Source organism: Dryas octopetala, chromosome 4, assembly GCF_963921425.1.
Source record: "Dryas octopetala chromosome 4, drDryOcto1.1, whole genome shotgun sequence".
NCBI classification, from domain to species: Eukaryota; Viridiplantae; Streptophyta; class Magnoliopsida; order Rosales; family Rosaceae; genus Dryas; species Dryas octopetala.
The window spans coordinates 6518381-6540300 of NC_141369.1; the positions used below are offsets into that span (position 1 = coordinate 6518381).

Sequence of the window (21920 nt, forward strand, 5' to 3'; positions counted from 1 at the left end):
GGAAGTGTTGTAAATACATTATTAAGTGTGGCTATTCTTGTAATTAGTTGTAGGGGCATACTAGTAAATATTCAAAACCTAGTAAACATTACCTCTATATAAGAATATTTATAAGATGAATGAAAGTGACAGATCATATTCTCTTTGCCTCTCTTTTCCACAAACCCTATTTTCCACATACTTTTACAACATTATCTTAATAATAATAAGACCTTTTCTTTCTGGTCTAGAGGCATGAGGGTAAATTACTAAGCATATTTGAAGCCACCATGCATCCATTAAGCAAAAGAAATACAATGGCCAAAAAAAAAAAAAAAGAAGCAAAAGAAAGACGTCCATATTTCGGAAATAAAAGTGTTAAGAATTAATGTTTGATCATTTCAAAAAATTGTTCTCCAAAAGCATGAAATGTAGGTATTGTTTATGATTGTTGTCGCCAATGAGGCAATGAGGCCATCATATATATTTTTTGAACATATAGTTTTACATAGGATAAACACGACAGAAAAAGATGAGCATAGGCAAACTAAGCTGCTTTTATGTTAAGACATAAATTCAACTGATAATGATCAACTACTAAACCTGATGAAGGCATACTTCTAGCAATCGAATACCTCCGTTCAAGATGCTCAAGTCTTCTAACCAGCACAAAAATGAATGAACTCTCTCACTAATAGGGCAGAGCTATATCGTTCTATTAGCTGTGTGATCAGGGACCTATGCTTATATAGAGTACTCATAGAATCCTAGTACATTCCTCCCATAAAGGACTCCAGAATTCAATCATAATATGACTCTATAAAAACTTGCTTAATCAGTACCTCACATAGAGTTAACGAAAACTATTTATCTAAGAAAATCTAGTCCAATGCAGATTAGTAAACCTGACTCAAGTGGACTCTTATTGATGGTGTTCTCGATCATAACAATCCTATTACTTGCTTCTCAAGTATTAGTGTGTTGTTTAATTCGTATAGGACAATGCTTAGGTCCATTTATTTCTTATACTACAACCTCAAACCCCCACTTCTTGCTTGTCTCTTAGATCTTTGAGGTCAACGGCCAAGTCTGAGCAGACCTTCTTGATTATCTGGTTCTCTACTTTGACTCCTCCATTCATAACAAAGATGTCCAAGAATCGTGCCTTAGAGTGCTATGTTATGTCCTAGTGAGTGCCAATCAAATGAATCTTTGGGTCTTGCATTTGGTGTGACCTCCACCTCTCTAGCTGTCAGCGAATTACATAACAAATGGTCAGCGCCAACACATCATGTCTACGCAAGGGTGAGCATTCAAACCCTAAATTAATTGTAATTTCTTTTAATTTTTTCCAATATCTTTAATATATATCTAAATACTAAATCATTTCATAATAACATTTATGTACATTGATAGTATTTTTTGAAAGCTCTTACATGGGTAGTTCTTATGCTTATTCAGACATACAAATTTATATTTGGTTATCATAAGTTAGAAAGTAAGTTTATTATGACCAACTTATGTAAAAGTTATTGATGATCATGTTTAAAGTGTTTTTTTTTTTTTTTTTAAGGAAATCACATGAAGCTAGTGGACTTATAGACACATGTAATTAACAGGGCATCATTCACTTCCTTTTAAGTTAGCTATTGATCTTTATAAACAAAAAGTTTTTAATTTGTCTAAATTATTTTAATAGTTTTAAAGGAAAAATGACCTTTTTTTTTTAACACATTAAAGACTTTTAACCCACTTTTGATAACTCTTAGAAAACTAGCCAAAATAAGAATGGAAAAGACTTAAACACTCTTCAAACCAATAAAGTTTCCTTCTCAGACCATCCTCATCTGCTCTCACGCCTGACTCACCCTCTCCCCTATGGCCTCTCTCATCTATGTCAGTCTCTCATTCTCCTCTCACATCAGTCTCTCATTCTCCTCTCACATCAGTCTCCACCTCACGTCCCATTTAACTTCATCTTTTTCTCATGTTAGCTCCAAGATTTGCTTAGAACACGTTTGAAAGAAGTCATCAAATTGTGGTTTTAAAGAAACTAATTTCATGGTGCAGGTTGCAAATTGGACAATTAAGTTGCAGGTTGTAGATTACTTACTCGAGTACTCGTCGACCACTACTCGAGCACCTGCCGAGCATTACTCAAGTACCTGTCGACCTCCCTTGAGTACCTATCGAGCGCCCTCGAGTACCCGTTGAGTACTCCTAGAGTCTGTTTTTTTTTTTTTCTCTTCTTCAAAAATATGAGAAATTAAAACAATGAATCCATATGAGTTTGACGCTATGCATACAACAAACTTCTAAGGTTAATGAATTGGAAATGGAGGAATTGGCCAAGATGGAGTGGGTTTTAAATTGGGAGATGAAGAAATTGGGTCGAAATGGAGGAAGTTGGTTTTGGGACATGGACGGTGGGTGTTTGGTGTTGTCATGTTGGCCGGGTTCGGCAGCTGGAGGGGTTTTTCATGGTTGAGTGGTGATGGGCTCATTTAATACTGGGTGAATTTGTGTGTGTGTGTATGAGAGAGAGAGAGAGAGAGAGAGAGAGAGAGAGAGAGCGTTTGCAAAAGAAAAATGGTAGAGGGTTTTGAGATTTTAATTCAGGGGTAATCAAGTATTTTCATATCAATTTTTGGTTAGATTTCTAAGAATTAAGAAAAGGTGGTTAAATGTCTTCAAGTGCTTTAAAAAAGGGTTATTCACCGAACCTCTTAATGACAACTTATAAAAAATGGAAACTTGTAATATTAATAGCTAATATATGCCTAAAATTAGTAGAAAAGGCCATTAAGGCTATAAGGCTGCTCTTTGGTTTGGTTTTTATCGAACTGACCGACTATTAACCAAATTTTTTTGGTTTGGTATACTGATTTTTACAATTTGAAAATCGAAAATCTGAAAAAAGTTGGTTTGGTTTCGGTAAAAACCAAAAAAAGTTTGGCAAACTGACCGATTACCGAAAATTATTAATGAAAGAAATTAACCGAATCGATTATTACAGAAAAAAACTGAAATATATACCGAAAAAAACTGAAACAATTACCGAAATTTAGTTATATATGCTTATATAATACTATTATGTTAGTGGTACAATAAATATTAAACTACTAATATCTTAAACAATTATAAGAAAATATAATTGTATAATATATGTTATCATATTAATATTATCAAAAGTATGAGTTAAGATATAGAGTCATTCTCTAATAAAGTAAATATTATTATTTTTAGGAAAATAAGAATCTCATATTTAGATAAGTAATGCATACACATATATATATATATATATCTACTCATATTTATCGATATATATATACATACTAAATTAATAGGATATGTACGAATACATATTATTAAAGTAATTATACTAGTATATATTATTACTAATATTAATATTATTGCAATTAATGCTAGTATTATACTAAACTATCAATACTACTCGTGCAAATATATATTCATCAAACATTATATTTTATGTATCATATTTGATTAAATTTTAATTTATATTGGTATAAATAATTAGTATTATTATAATTAAACCAAAAATAAACCGAAGATATACTGAAGTAAACCGAAAATGAACCGAAGATATACCGAAATAAATCGAAATGAACCGAAAGTATCTTATACCAAAATTACCGAAATCGAACCGAAAACTGAAGTTTACCGAAAATTACCGAACCGAAAAATATCGAATTTTTTGGTTTTGATTTGGCAAGCCCTAATATTGATCTGAACCAACCGATGGGCAGCCCTAATTAAGGCCATCAACCAATTGACCCTCTTTTGCCTAGCACGTATAAACCTAGTTATAATTATAAAAGAGTGCTTATATTCATACTCCTTGTCTAATTTTCTCACCCATTTTATTTTTACATCGACCATTAAATTTGAAAAGAATAATATAAAAACACTCTTCATACCTCCCTTTATTCTTATAATACCCTTTGATATACTAACTTAAACATCCACCTACAAAACACTTTTATATAATACCCTTTGATATACTAACTTCCCCACCCCCTTAACTATCATCTCACCCACCTATCTTTTTCTATAATTCTTTCATTCCATAAAGCTTAATTCTACTCTATCACCAAAACTTAAAATCAATGATACTATTTGGTTGATGCTCATTCATCTATTAAAATGTATGATTATTCTATACTCTAAACCTTTTTTATTTATTTATAGTTTTAGACCAAGAATTCATTCTATTTTATGTTTCTTTTGATTTAGACATTGAATATTAATCTTAGATATTTAATTTGGAATTTATGAATGAATTATAATATAGTCCAATCATTGGGTACGACCTACCTTAATTTATTGAACACGGGTTCTCTCTCGGTACGTCTCCACGTGCTTGGGTCTATAACAATTTAACATTCTATAGTTTAGATACAATTTAACAAAATTTAATTTAATTTCAGTCTCCTTTGAAGGAGAGTGTAACTCACTCTAACTTATAGGTGTCAGATTGACTAGAAACTAGTATCATTGGACTCGTATCGAAAAACGAAGTTGAGAGGATCAAAATTGTAACTCACACTATAACTTATAGCTGCACGCATTGCCACGCACCGGCGGAGCGAGTGAAGGTGGCTGGCTAGTCATTGTTCATCATCCTCTTAAAAACAACCCCTATTTTTTAGTTTTTATCTCAACTTTGGCTTGACTTTTAACCTATCAAACCTTCACCAAATTATGCAAATTTATACTTATTTTACAACTATATATGCATCTTCTCTTTACAATTATATAAAGATCATTCAAAATCGACTATTAAAACTCTAGATAATTGGCCTTAAAGTGAGTTACCCGAAAACTGTAAAATTTTTAGAAAAGTTGCAATCCTCAAAAGGAAAAGATAATTGGTCTCTTTTATCATTATCAGTTTCTTAGGCTACTAGAAACATGTTTAAAGCCTCCCAATCAAACACCCAACTTCAAACCAAGTTAGAAATCAAAACCCCCATTAAAGAACATAAACCCCAAAATTGCTAAGAACACCCACCCCTACAGGTTATTCTTTGGATCCATTGGATCCGGTGATGGGCGATAGGTTGGGTCGATTCTCATCTTTGCTCAAAACCCATTTGTTTGTACTCGTTCCAATACAACACGTCGGCGCTGCTCTCTCCATCTATCATTACTCTTTTTACTCGAGAGTTTCCGATCTATAGCGTGACCACCAGCGCATTATCATGTGGGAGTTGAATTCCCTTCCTTGTGAATGTGATAACTCCCTACTGGTTTAACGATAATGCAGTGAGTGAAGGACTATAAATACCGCAAACACGTCGAACATTCTCTATTTGTCTATTTTGTGATTGCTACCTGATTTCCTCCTTCTAGTGGCAGGGGTTTTCCGTGAATTACGTTGACCTCATTCAATTCACGCTGGGCGTGAATTTCGTTCTGAATATGTCCAATATTTTGTCATTCCTGTCCGTCCCCACATTCCTGTTCGTTCTCTTGCCGATTCAGGCCACCTTCGAGCTCCGATCAAGAAATTGGTTAGTGGGTTTTCTTCCTCTCTTCATGGGCTTCCAAACCCATATGGTGTTACTTATCAATTTTGAGTATTTGTGATTTTGGAAAATTGGGGTTTAGGACCCATTTTGGGTTCCCTTTAAATTTTAGTTTCTGGAGGTGTTCTTGGACGTGTTTGGACATTTTTCGTCCCTAGGAACCCTTAATTTATGACTAGTTTTGGGAATTTGAAACAAATTGGAGAAATGGATAGTTTTTGGGTATTGAGGGACTTGATTGTTAGAGGTTTACAAGCCATTTCGGGTTTGCCTTAAAATTTGGATTTGAGGATTGTTCTTAGATAATTTTTGGACAATATTCATCCATATGAAACCCCGATTGAAGTTTAGAATCGAAAAGGTTGTGGATTTTGGAGAAATTATGGAATTCGATGTTGGTATCACCACTTTGAGAGGCGACGGCGGTGGCTCTGACCACCCCGCTGTCATGTTGATTATCTAGCATCAATTTAAATGTTTTTTTTAAGTTGATTATCGATTTTGGTAGGTGGAGGCTGTTCGGGTGGACCAAAGTTTATTTGAGATTGAAATTGGACACTTTTTAGATAATGAAGCTATCCTCGAATGATTTTCTTGTTTTAGGTGAGCCACGTGCAAGGTTCATTTCGAGATTTTTGTCTAGTTTGAAATCTTGGGTGTCGTGGGTCGAGCCGAGGATGTTTTGGGAATAGGTTTTAGAGTGTCATAGTTTTTAAAGAGGCAATTTATAACCATAGGGAAGAACGTGAAGTAGCTAGGATGTCGGGTTCCTTATACGCACACACACCTTATTGGTTGTTGACATGGGTCTAATTGTATGCTATTGCTTTTTTTTAGGCGAGACGACCGTAGCTCGTGACGATCCGGCGGAGGATCGAAACTAGATTTCCCCAATTTGTGAGTGGACTTTGTTTATAAATGCTTATGATTTCATTGATTTAATGGTGGATTTGAGTTGAGAATTTTTATTTAAACTTTCTTCAAATGATATACTGTTTGAGACTAATGACTTTAAAAACTGGGATTTTATGATTTTGTGTGAGATAAATATTTAAGATTTGATTGTATGTTTGAAACTCGTGGAAAATATCTTGATTTAAATGGCGTGCTTTAATTTCGACTTGGTTTATGAAAAGATTGAACATATCTCAGATTTTCATTTCAATGATTATTTATACTATGTTGATTGAGACGTTGTAATTTGAGGAAAGACACTTTTTTGATGAGTGGGATTGTTAAGGAGAATTTTGAAAAGAATATTTAAACACTGCTGTGTAAATGCACGTATTGATCAGACGAGCTTGCCTGTGTAAAATGCATGGCATTGTGGCTAGGATATGAGCCTGCTCGTTCGGAGTGACCTCTCCATACGAGATTGTGGCCAGGGTACGAGCCTGCTTGTGCAGAGTAACCTCTCCGTACAAGATTGTGGCCAGGGTACGAGCCTGCTCGTGCGGAGTGACCTTTCCATACGAGATTGTGGCCAGGATACGAGCCTGCTCGTGCAAAGTAACCGCTATGTACGAGATTGTGGCCAGAATTTGAGCCTGCCCGTGCGCGGGATTGTGGTCAGGACATTGTCTACAGTACGGGGTACAAGTATGGTGTGGGTTTTAAGTATAAGTGTTTTGAGATATCAGTTTATAAAGATAATTTCAGTTCAAATTTGATATTTCTTAGCTTAAAAAGTTTTATTGTTTTTTCAGTATATCGAGGTTTATTTGAGATGAAAGTTTTCAGCCTAAATTATTTGTATACTGTTGATAATATCGATTCCAGCTTGAGAACCTTGTTATTTTCAAAAATTGATTTTCATGCTTCAGATTTTAATTGTTTTATTAAAGAACGATTGTGAGGTTTTAGAGACTTTTATTTTAAGACTTCTAAAAGGATAAATAAATTTTATGTTTCGTTTTCTTAACACGTCCACTCACTGAGTTCTCACGTTTTCTCGATTTGTTAATCTTATCCCCCAGGTAGTAACGGTGGTGGAGGTCGAACAAATCACGTCGAGTAATTTACGTCCATTTCTTCATTCGGGCCCTGTAGGCGCCATTTCCATTTTGAAAAATTCCTTTCACTTTAATGTAGAATTCTTTGTAACAAAAGTAGTGGCTCTGATAACCATACTTAAATTATAAGTTATTTTGTATTTGTTGGGTCTGAGACCCCTTCTTGGTTGTGGTAGAGGCGGTTGTTGGTTTTAGAAGTGCCTTACAGGTTTATAAATTTTGGGTTAGTCCATTTTCAGGGGAGATTCTGCCAAATTTTCGGTAGGATTTTCCTTGATTTTGGATTCCCACAAGACCTCTTCGAGATTCAGGGTGGAATCTGAGGGCGGTCCTATCATGTACGGTGGCCTTTTAACCAGGGAGTAATGCATCTTGGATACAGGTATATATTAGTCCTTCTCGGAAAGCCATGGCAGCTATTTTAGAGTCACACTCGTCAAGAACCGACATCTCGACCACGAATTGGCCAATGTAATCTTTCTGCTTTTCTCCAACGCGGAAAGAGTTACTTGCGCATCACACCGTAAGCTTTATCCTCAAGAAATCGTTGGTTATAAATTGGAAGTGCAGTCATTTGGAAATGTATGCAACCAATTCTTTTGAACATTCAACAATTAGACAAACACTAACTTGAGCGTCGAATAATCTTTTGCAGGTACTCCATCCACCGTTCAAAAACAAATCAAGATTAGACAACGAGCGCAAGCCCACTATGTTTTACGATCTAGAGTTCGATACCGAGGTCCACATCACCTGTAGGACAAATCATTCTTCTTTGAATATTTTGGGTCCAACAAGGGGGTTATGATACACATGAGGTGGTGGATGATGTCAATGTTCTTAGAAAATATCCAAAGACTGGGTGGTGACCACAAACAATTTCATGCTGGAAGGTCGCTAGTTGACTTAAAACCATAAGGAATATTTGTTTTTTGAGGTCTTCTGGCTGACTAATTTTAGTAAATTTGAAATTTTGTAAAGTACTAATTAGCTTATTTTGGTACAACATAAAAAATGTACCAATGACTACTATAGTAATTCATGAATGTACCAATATTGTATCAGGGCAATTTGAAATGTACTAATATTTTTGGCAGCAGAGTGATTCAAGAATGCACCAAACATTGTCCAGAAAAATAAATGCACCAAATGTGCAAATTACTTACTCAAATTCCATCTTCCTTTTTCTTTTTTTTTTAGAGAAATTCAAATTCCATTTTCAAGAATATTTTGTATGCAGTGATGTTATGATTGTGCATTGGTACATTTTTTTCCGTGTATATTTTTCATGTATGTATTAGTTACTAAATGTACCCATATGTGTTTATGTTGTCCATGTCATTAATTATTTTATTATAATTTAAAATAGATATGTGTGAGAGTGCAGGTCATAAAAAAATAATAAATAAAAGAAAGCGTAAACATGTCTAAATCAATATTACCTTCTAATTTTGTTTTTTTTTTTTTTTTTGTAAATAACAACATTATCATCAATAATCTTTAAAATTGATTTACATTAGTTATCTTAAATTAAGGAGATCATATCAACATACATTCCAAAAAAGGTCAAGGTCTCTTTAGGTATTGCATAATTATTCTATTTTTATTAAAAAATCATTAATTGATGATGTGTCACACTTGTTTTCAGCAGTGTCTCTCACAAGTCACAACCAAGTACTAATTTCTCCTCTCACTAAAAAATAATGTATATAGAAACATAGACAGTCACAAGGCGCCTAGTTTGTGTCCTCTCAACAGTTGACAAAGAAAAACAAAAATAATGTACCAATTTGGAAATGTTTAAGGTGTTTACCCTTTTCTTTTTAATTAAAAAAAACTAATGACTGGTTTAGTATTATAACCTTACAGCATCTTCTAAGGTATATGCTGAACAAATCGAATACATTAAAAATATTAAATGACACTTTCATGCTTTATAATTTTATTGTGTTTGTAATTATGAAAGGTTTTCTTTGGGAATTATTTACTAAATTGTAACTTGTAAGGTCAAGGATTGACAATTAAGTTGAAAATTACAAAGGATATTCTCACATCATTTAATTGATTAATTATCATTAGAAAACTGTCAATCACTTGCCTAATTGCAGATTAGTGATAAAGGTGTGTCTGGCACTCTGGCATACTCTTTTTCATATTTCACTTTCACTAAATTCACTCTGGATGAGATATTAATCGGGTAGAAGATGTGACTGCCCATTTACCTACACTGCTGTGTGCGTGAATAATAATGTGAGAGAGAAATTAACATAAAAAATTTGATTTTGGGTTTTTAAAATTTATGTTTATAAATTTATAAAAATATCTATCATATTAAATGTTCATATTTCTCAAATTGTAGTTTTGATTGATGCACAGTTTGCGCTAACATGTTTGTGTGTTTGATACTTTTCTAACAAGCCACAAATTGAAGTCAAAAGCCCAATAGTTCAAAAAGTCAAAAAACGGGTTAAACTAATTTAAAACAAAAATTATAAAATTAATCTAAAATATTTTATTTCTCAAATAAATTTTTAAAATATTTCAAATATTTTTCAAAATAAAACTTGAAAAAATACTGGGTCTCACAATCTATTCCCCTTCAAAGGGGTCTCACAATCTATCCCCCTTCAAAGAATTTTGTCCTTGAAATTTCCAATGAAAGTTATAATGGAACAACTTCAAACAAGCACAAACAATAACAATTCAAAACTCTGAAAAGTTCTTTTCATTTATGAAAAACTGGAAAATAAATTACACAAGCTCTGAGGTGTTTGTTCAATCAAATTTATGTAATTATTAATTAGTGAACTATTTTTTTAACAGTATTTGCCTCCAGCGCGCATTATATTAATCTTATATCACATGAAACCTACTATATAATTTGGTTTCTTCAATATTTTTTTATCAATGTAGTAGATAATATGTTAAATAAACATATAGTAAAGTTTCATTCAAAATTTCCGTATTTTGATAGCAATTTCCATCGTTTCCATCTAATTTCTGTTGAAATTTAAAAATCTTCGAAATTTCCGTCGAAATTTCCATCGAAATTTCCTCGAAATCCGAAATTTTATTCCTTGCATAGACGTAACTTTTCATAAAAGGAAAAGGACAAAAACAGTGTGTTTCTTTTAATAAGACGCATAATGATTTTTTTTATTGGTTGATGAGGCACGTAATGGTTCGTATTCCATGTTTGTTTGTAAGTTGTGAGTCTTATTAATATCATTCTCCTCTCTTCTTGTGCTGAAGTATATGTTACATAGAATTCCTCAAAAGTATAACATTGGCTCAAAATGAATTTTCATATAATTTCCACTTCAAATTATTGGTTTTCAATTATAATTAATAGTTACCTAAAAATTAAAATTTTAATTATCTCTTTAGTAGTATTTTTTTCCCATAATGAAAAGGTCTTACCCTAGTTCAATCTTCCTTATTTCATATATATATATATATATATATATATATATATATATACAAAATAGTTATTTCTCCTCTTAATCAGAAATAATGTATATAGAAATCAGTAAGACGTAACTTTTTATAAAGAGAGAAAATTTGGTCACATCACCACCCTACTAAGTGTTTGACACATGTCATATGTATTAACTGTAGTAAATTTTGATTAATTAATTGAATTAATATATTAAAATATTATTATGTTGAGGGATTAATATAATTTAAAAATAAAAAATATATAAAAGCCATCGTATCCAACCCGGCCACCTCCCCTGACCACTTTCCGACGCCCTCTTCTCCGACACAGCTACACATCGTATAATTTTGACAGCTTTATGAGCCCACGTGTCATATATTACTTTAATGGTCCTATCTCAAAATCTTCTCGGCTTGGTGTAGTCAAAAAGACATTCTTTCGCCTGGGCAATTCTTATTCGCCAGAATCATCTCAAGTGGACCTCGGAAGTTGGGCCTTGGACCTCGGCTAGAATCATATTCCTTTGGGCTCAATTTAAGCCTTCTTGAAAACCATGGTACAAACAGATTGTCCATTTTTTTTTACCTTTTATGCACAGATGGACATGAAATAGCAGTGTACTTCTTGAGTTCTTGTGTTTTTTTATAGTTTGTTGTTATTGTTAGACGGAGAAAGAGGGAGGCCAAAGAGTAAGAAAGAAATTAATTAATTAATTAATTCAATTAATTAACCAAAATTAACTACAGTTAATATATATGACATGTGTCAAACACATAGTAAGGTGGTGGTGAGCATATTTGCTAGGGGTGGGCATTAGGACCGAAAATACCGAAACCATCCCATTCCGTGCCATTCCGTATCATTTGGTCCCATCCCGTTTTTTTTTTTTCAATCCCGTACCGATCCCGTCCCGTACCGATCTTAAACGGGATGGGATCGGTCCTGAAGGTTCAATACCGGGATGATCCCGTCCCGTACCGAACAATTAAAAATTTAATTATTTAATAATTTAATGGGCCCAAATAGGCAAATATCACTAAACCCATTTTATTTTTTAACTTTCAGTCTTTCACCCAAAAACCCAACCCACACCCGCTCACGGCCCAATGGCCCAAGACTCCCAAATGGCCTAACAGGCTAACAATCCTAATTCAGTAACCTATTTCCTAAATGCCTGAAATGAAATCTGAATCACCTCACCTGATCCCTAAAATTCGAAAACACTCAAACAGACTACAGTAATCCACTAATCCCCAATTCTGAAATCTGAATCACTCTCACAGTTTCACTCTCTCAGACTTCAGAGACTCCTCCCAGCGGCCACTCGCCCTCGCAGCCCAACCCTCTCCCAGCGGCCACTCGCCCTCGCAGCCCGACCCTCTCCCAGCAGCCACTCTCCCTCAGTCCCTCGCATCCCACTTCAGATTCAGACGAAGTGCCTCTCGACGAAGTGTCTCTCGCATCCCAACCCTCGAAGCCGTCGCCGTCTCTCGTCGTTGCCGTCGACACAGCCTCTGGTCATCGAGTCGCATCGCACCACTGCGCGTTGCACCACTGGCAGCCTCTCTCCCCTCGCCGTCGCCATAGCCTCTGGTCATCGAGGCACCAGCTTCTGTCGCCGTCGCCATAGCCTCTGGCCATCGCACCAGGCACCAGCTTCTGTCGCCGTCGCACCAATTCAGTTTTTTTTTTTTAGTTTGGGATGTAATAAGTCATAAGACTTAATTATGTTTTTTAGTTTGGATTTGGTAAATAAGCCATGAGGCTTAATTGTGATTTACTGATTTATGAGTTTATGTTTGAACTTTAAAACTTTAAATATTTAAATTGTTGAAGTTTATGTTGTATTGTTGTTTTTTTGAATTGTTGAATAATTGGTTGAATTGTTGAAGTCTTGAAGATGAATTTTCAATTTTGAATAAAAACAGTTTATTACTTGAATTCTTGTTTTGTTTGTATAGTTGAATAAAAATAGGTTATGTTTATTGTTTACAGGTTATTATTTGAAGATGAATCTTGAATAAAAATTGAATAATTAATTTTTTATTATTTTTTTGTTTGGGATCGGGATGGTACCGAACCCGTACCGAATCACTTTGGTACGGGACGAGATGGTACCATAATCCCAAACCTCCATCCCATCCCGTACCGATCCCGAACTCAAATCATGAGATGGGAACGGGATGAGGTAAGTCCCATCCCCCTCCATCCCGTGCCCACCCCTAATATTTGCACTCTTTATGATAAGTTATGACTGTTTAGTTTCTATATATATTTCTTTTAGAAAAGTTATGACTGTTTATTATCTATATATATTTCTTTATGAAAAGTTACGACTGTCTGGTTTCTATATATATTATTTTTTAGTGATAGGAGAAATAGAATTTGGTTGTGGCTTGTAAGAGACACTGCTGAAAACAACAATCTTAACCCAGGTCAGTGGTTACCCCTCTCTTCTATTTTCCGTTTTGTCTTTCATTTGGGTCATTTTGGTCTCTTTGGCATGATCTTTTATATTTAAATCCTATACCTTGCTTGATTAGATGATAGATAACGTGGCTAATAATTATTTACAGAAAAATATTGTTATTTTAAAAAATAAATTCTGATTATTAAAATTTGAGTAAACATACTGATCAAACCGTTTAAGATCATATGGTAAACTTTGTTTACAGTGCAATTGATAGGCTATAAACTGTATATATATGACTTGTACATTGTAATGTTTGTTATTGATATGTTTGTTTCGGAAACTGACACAGTTTTGGAGAAAAGCAAGAGAAAGAGCGTTTGGAGGCATAGATGTCTGTTTCTTGTTCTTGTTCTTCTCCTTATACCTTTTATATTTTGGTTTTTATTTATTTATTTTTTTTTTGTAACTGATGCTTCACAAACGGTTAAAGTCGCCGCACTGTGATTTTTTTTATGTTGGTTTTATTATGGTAGTGTTTGCATTTGAACATAGGGCAGAGAATCCATTTCCAACCAATTAAAGAATTAAAAGTCACAATCTTACTCTTTTGTCTTTTGTAAAGCCTGCCTCTTTCACATTACAACCTTTTCCAGTTCCGTTTCTTGAACTCCAAGTCTCTCTCTCTCTCTCTCTCTCTCTCTCTCTCTCTCTCTCTCTCTCTCTCTCTCTCTCTCCTCTCTCTCCCTCTCTCTCATGATAGATAACATATTATATATCTGCACTTGCATATGGCACTGGAAGCATAAACTCATAAAATTTTGAATTGTGTAGTACAGGTTACATTTATCAAATTTCTCAAAGAATTACATTCTAGAGTAAAATTCAGATAAGAATCTCAAATGGGACATCATAGTTATCTTCTAGTTCTGATAATTTTAATATCGGCTTCGTTAAATTGTCACTCATGGGGTTGGTTCTCCTCTTCCGAAGAGCCTCACTCTAGTGAGAACCCTTCTGGAACCTACAAAGATGCTACTAGTGGTGGTTCAGTTGGTAAATTCTCCATGGAAGGTCTTAATGACCAGAAGGGAATCAGGCTTGTTGAAAATGCCAAGAACAAGTTGGTAGGTTCAGACTCTTGTTGGCAAAATGCTTACCGGCATCTATTTGCCGGGTGCTCGGAGATTTTCGCCGTTGAAGAGAAGCGGTCAAGATTTGCCTGGCATCTTAGTGATTGCTTTCAGAAGGACTCTGGAAGGTCTCCTTTTCCTTCATGTGACTCGAAATCCGCTATGCCTAAATGCCTTAAAAGTTTGAATGACTATGAGCATAAGGTCTATTTGGAATTCTACCTTGAAACCAATTCTATCTGCCATCAGTTACAGTTAAGTATAATATGTCTTTCATGTAAACTGAATAATTGTTTTCTTGTTTTTCGTGAGAAACTAACAAGAACTTTGATTTTGTGTCATTGCCAGGGCTCGTGTATTTAAGCATGAAACAGAGAGACTAGTGAATGAACTAAAAAATTCAGCCCAATATGCAGAAGGCAAATTAGAAACAATTGAAGAGAGAGCAGAGTATCTGCTGCAGGGCTCAAATCAAATATTTGATTCTTTGAATTCGATTGATGTTCGAACACAGCAAGTTGCTCAAACTGCAAAAAATGTGGAAGATCATATAGATGTTGTGTTGAAGCATTCGGCAGAAGTTTATGAGCAATCCAGGAAAATCCATGCTTCTCAATCAGAGCTGCAAGAAGGACAAGTAGAAATGAAGAGGAATTTAAATGAAGGGATGGCAATGCTGCAAGATTCATACAGCAATTTGGGCCAAGAAATTGATCACTTAAGAAATGAGGCTGTAGAAATTGAAAAGGAGATAACTAAAGTTGGAGGTCAGATGTCATTTAGGATGGAAACTCTGCAAAGCAAAGCAGAAGATATTGGGAATATGGCTGGGCTCTCTTTGGATAAGCAACAGCTACTTCTAGATGGACAAACTACAGCTCTCAAGGATCTTCAGTTTTTAACTAAATTTCAATCTGAAGCATTAGAAGAGAGCAGGTACAAACAGGAAAAAAATTGTGAAATCAAGTCCGGAAATCTGTAGAATTTTCTCTAATTCATTAGTAAATTGCAGGAGTACACTTCAACGGTTAGCCGAATATGGCCATAGACAACAAGAAGAGCTCCTTCAGAGGCAACAACAGCTTCAACGAGTTCATGATCACTTGATGGAAAATTCAAAGTCAATCTTGGCTGCTCAGGTTTGTGTAGATTTAGTTTTCTATTTAATGAGGTTTCTTCGACTGGTATTCGTAAATTTCTTATTTGGATTCTCAGTTTTCTGCTCACAGGAATCTTTTGAATCAAAGCAAGCCAGTATGTTTGTTGCATTAGACAAGCTATTTGCGTTGCACAATGCTATGCTGCTTGAATCTCGCTTAATCAAAGCTTTCTTTATTTACTCTCTATCAATCTTTGTTATCTACATGTTCACAAGCACAAAGCAAACATACACAGTGAGACCTTGGCTATATCTTGGTACGTACTTTATCTGATTATAAAGATGGAAAACATCAGAAACTTATATTTGTTCATCAACTTTTGTTTAATGTTGTATACCAAATTTCATTTACAGGGCTGTGTGCCACATTCTTGATAGAGGTAGCTATAATTCGGTTCACCATGTATGACACTGAACAGAAAACATGGAAAATAAACCTTTTCCGGTCAATCTTTGCAGCAATTGCTACAGTTAAGCTAATACATGCAATTTTCACATACAGGTATCTGAAATGCAGACAAATTTTAAATTTGAGCAGAAAGATCGATTATAGATTCTAGATATCTAAAAGGGCATGCCTGTGAAACTATGCAGGGACTATGAAGTGTTGAACCATCAGATGTTACATACATTGGTTGAGAAGGTTAATAACATGCAAAGATACCAGAAGTTGTCATGGGATGTAGATAGTGATTTAGACTGGTCCTCTTGGATTGACACCAACTTACCGGATGACGTAGACAGTTCCGAAGACCCTGACTACTTAGTTCCTAAAGAAGTTGCGGAGAATTCCATTGGGGAGAATTCCATCACAACTTCTATGAAAAGATATAATCTCCGCCAACGTCTTCTCAAATGAAATTTTCTAGTCTTTGTGCACCAAATTAAGAAAAATTTAAGATGTGTTGTAATGTAGCATTTAAACTCATAGTTTTCATGAAGTACAATTATTGTATAATAATGCCCAATTAACGCAATATTCCAAGGTATATTAGGTTGTACTTCATTTATTCAATTATTTTCAGTAGTTACATTTGCTTTTTTAAAATGAATAAGATACAATGTTCTATCACATAAATCTTATGTTATCATTGGTCCTTAAAAGAAGTAAGAATGGTGTAATCACCAGTAGTCCTTACAAGAGCATTCTCCTCCTTTGAAATGGTGGAAGCGATTTGTGTCTCTCAAGACAATCACTCTCCTTGAAATCATTGAAACCATTTTCACCCAGGAGTGGCAATCTGCACAAATGCGAATATTCTTTGTAACCCTAATTGGCATTCCAGCAGCAGTGTGGACGAGTGCAAACGTAGTTGCAAGTCTCTCACTATGCCCACAGACCCACATTGCTTTGGTTTCTTCATTTACATCATGTAGCACAACACTGACGTCAAGGTTATACCCAACCTTTTGCATAGAACCCATCAATTCATTCCAAACCATCTTAAACTCAGCTGAATTACGAAATTGAAAAGCCCCACCCGCTACAAATGTGTGAATTCTATCCCTTATTTGTATCCAACTGCATCCAGCCTCTTTTTTAACTCCCTTATCCTTCATCAGTTCTCTAACCCTATTCACACCCTCCCACATCCCTGCATTTGCATAAATGTTTGAGAGCATCACATAGTTCCCGGGATTGTTAGGTTCAAGCTTAAATAACTCCATTGCAGCACACTCTGCAAGAGAAACTTCTCCTTGGAGCCGGCATGAGTTGAGTAATGATCCCCATATGCTGCCAGTCGGCTTCATAGGCATGTTTTCTACTACACCTAACGCCTCCTCAATTCTACCAGCTCTGCCCAAGAGATCCACTAAACAAGCATAATGCTCAACTGTTGGTGAGATGCCAAAACCCAACTTCATTTTCTTAAACAATCTCTGTCCTTCATCAGTAAGCCCTGCATGGCTACAGCCAGACAACAATGCTATAAAGGTCACCCCATCTGGCCTGACACCAGACTCTACCATCTGATCAAACAATTTCATTCCTTCTTCTATAAATCCATTGATTGCATACCCAGTCAGTACAGTATTCCACGTTGTCAAATCTTTACTTCGCATTCTGTTAAACACCCTCTTACAATAATCAATTGCTCCAGATTTTGCATACATATCGATAAGCGAGTTCATAACAGGAACATCTGGTCTCTTGGTGGACTTCACAATCTGGGCATGTATCTCTTTCCCACAATGAAGTGCAGTCATTCTAGCGCAGACTGGTAAAATGGTGGTAAGAGTGACCCAACTGAACCCCATCCCCTCCTTTTGCATCCTTCTGAAACAATCCAGTGACTCAAACACTTGGTCTCGTCGAACAAAACTTGCAATCAGAGAGTTCCAAGAAACAACATTTCGTTGAGGCATTGTCTCGAACACGCTCAAGACCTCTCCGAAACACCCGTGCTCCGCATACAACCTGAGAAGAGCATTATTCACCACTTGATCGGGCTCTTCGTCGGATTTCACAATCTGGGAATGGACTGCTCTACCAACCCTCAACTCCGGCAAATCCGCACACGCCTTCAAAGCCATCGAAAACGCAAAATTACCCGGCCGGATTAGCCTGCACAACATGTCACAGTACACAAGCAAAGCTTCAACCAAATATCCATTTCTCGAATACCCAATTGCCATCGCCACCCACACTGACTCGGGCACCTGTTCATCTCCAAGCCCGTCCTCGAAAACCCCGCGAGCCTCGTCAAGTCGGCCGCAAACAGAATAGAGAGTAATGAGCTTGGTTTTCAAGGTGGGGTTGTTGAGGAGGCTATGGTTGTTGCCTCTGTCCTTGGAGAGGAGAAGCTGAAGATAAAGCCTTTGGCCATGCTCTAAGGACTTTTTGGAGATACAGGTATGGAGGAGGAGGGAGTAGACCTCGACATCTGAGTCGGTGGCAGCCAATTTGGACGGTGAGGATTCGATCAGGCGAAGGGCCTCGTCTAATTTGCCGGATTTGGCAAGCCATTGGAGAGTTGTTGAAGTTAGAGGTTTGCTGTGTTTGTGAGTGCCGATGGGGCCTGAAGGCCCTGAAGTTGCAGTTATGTTAGTTGAAGCGGATATGTTAGTTATGAGAGAAGAAATGGCGGTAATCATTATTCCCCTTTTGTTCGGCTTTGAATTTCCTTCCTCTTAAGTATTACAGACTTACAGTATTAGGCTGAGTCAGCACTCAGCAGATTGATAAAGGATTTATTTTTATTTTTTATTTTTCAAATAAGGACTTTTTTGGTAATAGAAAAAGGGTCTTTTTTCAACTTGTGGCTTATGTAAAATTCCGAGAGATTCTTTAGTGTGGCAAACGTGGCACATATATGGTATATCACCAATGATACAATGAGATGTATTTTTATTTCAACTAAAGTTTACGGTCCGTTAAAATCAAGGAATAAAATTTTGGGTTTTGAGAAAATTTCGATGAAAATTTCAATTGAAATTTTGAAGATTTTTAAATTTCGACTAAAATTCGACGGAAACGACGAAAATTGCTATCAAAATACATAAATTTTGAATGAAACTTTACCATATGTTTATTTAACATATTATCTACTATATTAATAAAAAACATTGAAGAAACCAAATTATATGGTAGGTTTCATATGATATGTGATGAATATAATGCGCGTTGGAGACAAATACTGTTAAATAAAATTAGTACAATGAATAAATGAAATTAATATATTCATATTTTATAATTCATACAATAAATCCTATATACTATATATACTCTAATACTATTTATTCTTTATAATTTATACACTAAGATATTAGGGTTTAGGCCCTTTAAAGTATTTTTAATTATTTTTATATATAAATGTATTAGGGTTTTAGGGTTTAAAAACAAATAAACGAAATCTCAAATTCTTTTTTTCTTTCTAATTGCCCAAAGGCCCCAAATCCCAATTAACAATAAACTTTTTTTTTTTCCTCTTTTTTTTTTTTTTTTTTTTTCTTTTCTTTTTTTTTTTTTTTCTTTTCTTTTTTTTGTTCTTTTCTTTTTCTTTTCCTTCCTTCCTTTCTCTTTTCTTTCTTCCTTTCTTCCCGTAACTTCCTCTTTCTTCTCATCTCCTCTTTCCTAGTCCTAGTCTCCTAGACGCCACTGCAAGACACACCAGACCCTGCGCATCTCCTCTCTTTCTTCCCTCTTCCTCTTTCCTCCTTCCTCTCCCTCATCTCTTCTCTCTCCAAGATCTTTTCTCTTTCTTCTCTCTCCTCCCTGCCTAATCACCCTTTGATCTCTCTTCGATTTGCTGCCTCCGGCGACGTCGCCATTCGATCTGCTGCCTCCGGCGATGGCTGGGGACGAGGGCAGCTCGCCTCTTCCTCCCCTCTCCCTCTGGCTTCCGCCTCCCTGAGCCGAAAATTTCGCCAAAATTTCAAAATTTTCGCCGAAATTTCAAAATTTTCGACGAAATCGTCGAAATTAGGACGAAATTTTGTTAGTTTTGTGTTAAAATTTTGAAACCCCTAAAAATCGAAATTTAACATCTTGGTTAAAATAAATAGACAAATAGACAAATAGCACATATGGTGAAGTAGGACTAAGTGATCATACTGTTGATGCCAAATTTCTCCAAATGTGACAATTTGCCAACAATGATTATTCCTGATGATTTTTGAGAAGCCGAACTCAATCTTTGGTCGTCATCCACGAGAGCGGAAGGGGGGTGTACCTGCAAAAACACTTTGATGCCTAAGTTAGCATGAGTTCAACATGTCCGCAAGTTAATTCGGTTTGATTGCATCCCTTGAGATGATTTAATCTTGGGTCTATATAGAGCTCTTTGAGTCTTGGACCCCAAGCTTTGGTCATTCCAAGTTCTTTTCCACTTACACACATTCTTCATTCTGCTAAGGGGAGAGAGTGGTGGTCATGCCTCCTTCGTAGGAGCATTTGATTCAATGTGTTGTAGTTTGTTTGTTATTAACTTTATCAATAACTCTCAGCTTGGATTAGGTTTATAGGTCGAACACCATGTGTCATTTGTGGGCTTCAGTTTCTCCTGTTCCGGCCCGGTTTTAAGACCAAATAATAATAATATTATTGTATTATTTTTTACCCCAACAATGCCCAATTTTCTCTCTTCGTACACACTCTCAAGTATGGAGAGAGAAAATCACATATGAGTAAACACTAGTTCGCGAATAAAAGGGTTGTAAATGTGTACCTTTTTTGAGCTTGCCCCCAGCCTTTGGGCTCACACGTCCTTTTCTTGAACTTGGATTCGGGTTGATTTTTCCAGTCAATAAAACATGCATCTTTTTCACTCTTGGTTTTGTGATGCATTGATTAGTTCGATCTGCAAACTACTTAAAGCTCTATTTAGTTCATGGGGAATTCTTCGTGCCCCTAATTTTCTATCCTCTTAAGGACGTTTTCTCGTGCCCTCGAGCTTAGGCTTTTTAGGCTTTTCCCCATGCCACCTCTTAAGGTGTAAGTCAATTTTCATTCTTCAAAGGTGATCTTTTGAACCCTATAATTCGATCAAACTTTCCTCCATGCCACCTCTTAAGGTGTAGGATAATTTTTGTTCCTTGAGGCTGATCTTTCAAACCCTCGAACTCGATCTCAAATCTTTTTCCATGCCACCTCGGTTTGTGAAGTGTAGGAAGAAATGCCCACTGAATTTATGAAAACATTTTTATGCCACTTTGTTCGCGAGGCAAAGTGTAGGTCAAAACATTTTTCAAATTTTTTATCTTTTAGTGGATTTTCTAGGCTCGATGAAGATCTTTCAATTTCAGTCTCAGTCATATTCTCAATCTGTCGCTAGTGCTTCTTTGAGCTCGGCTTGAAAAATATTTTCCATGCCACTGGGCCAAACTCTAAAAAATATTTGATTGAATTGATCTGAAGACTTGATTTGCTTTGCGACATTATTTTTCATGCCACTAATTCTTGAGTGTAGGACAAATATGTCTTTACAAACTAAGTGAATTGCTTTTGCGACGATACTTTCCATGCCACTAATTCATGAGTGTAGGACAAATATGCTTGCAATTTCTGATACAAGAGAATATCGATCCAATAATCAATTATGGAATTTTTTGAAAAAATAATGTTTAAGGGAGTGGAGTAAAGAATCCTTAGCTTTTCCTGGTGGAAATAGCGGGTCGATCCCACCATGTGAGCTAGATGTCATACATATTGAGATTGCGCCTGAGCTAACTACTTTTCTTTACTCTTTTCTATATCGTTACACCGAACAACCAAACCAAGCCAATGGGAAAAAATCGTG

At 35.7% G+C, this 21920-nt stretch overlaps 2 protein-coding genes across 2 annotated transcripts; one reads left to right on the forward strand and one right to left on the reverse strand.

Annotated features, from left to right (window-relative positions):
• Positions 1-14291: 14291 nt before the first annotated feature.
• Positions 14292-16540, forward strand: GEX1 (gamete expressed protein 1). Its single transcript, XM_086242380.1, has 6 exons — positions 14292-14776; positions 14871-15458; positions 15535-15661; positions 15752-15938; positions 16036-16183; positions 16276-16540. The coding sequence occupies exons 1-6, from the start codon at positions 14292-14294 to the stop codon at positions 16538-16540; spliced, it is 1800 nt and encodes a 599-aa protein (XP_086098506.1).
• Positions 16541-16670: 130 nt separating this feature from the next.
• Positions 16671-18777, reverse strand: LOC147286367 (Tetratricopeptide repeat (TPR)-like superfamily protein). Its single transcript, XM_086240748.1, has one exon. It carries the CDS (start codon positions 18775-18777, stop codon positions 16804-16806), a length of 1974 nt encoding a protein of 657 aa, XP_086096874.1. The 3' UTR covers positions 16671-16803.
• Positions 18778-21920: the final 3143 nt, after the last annotated feature.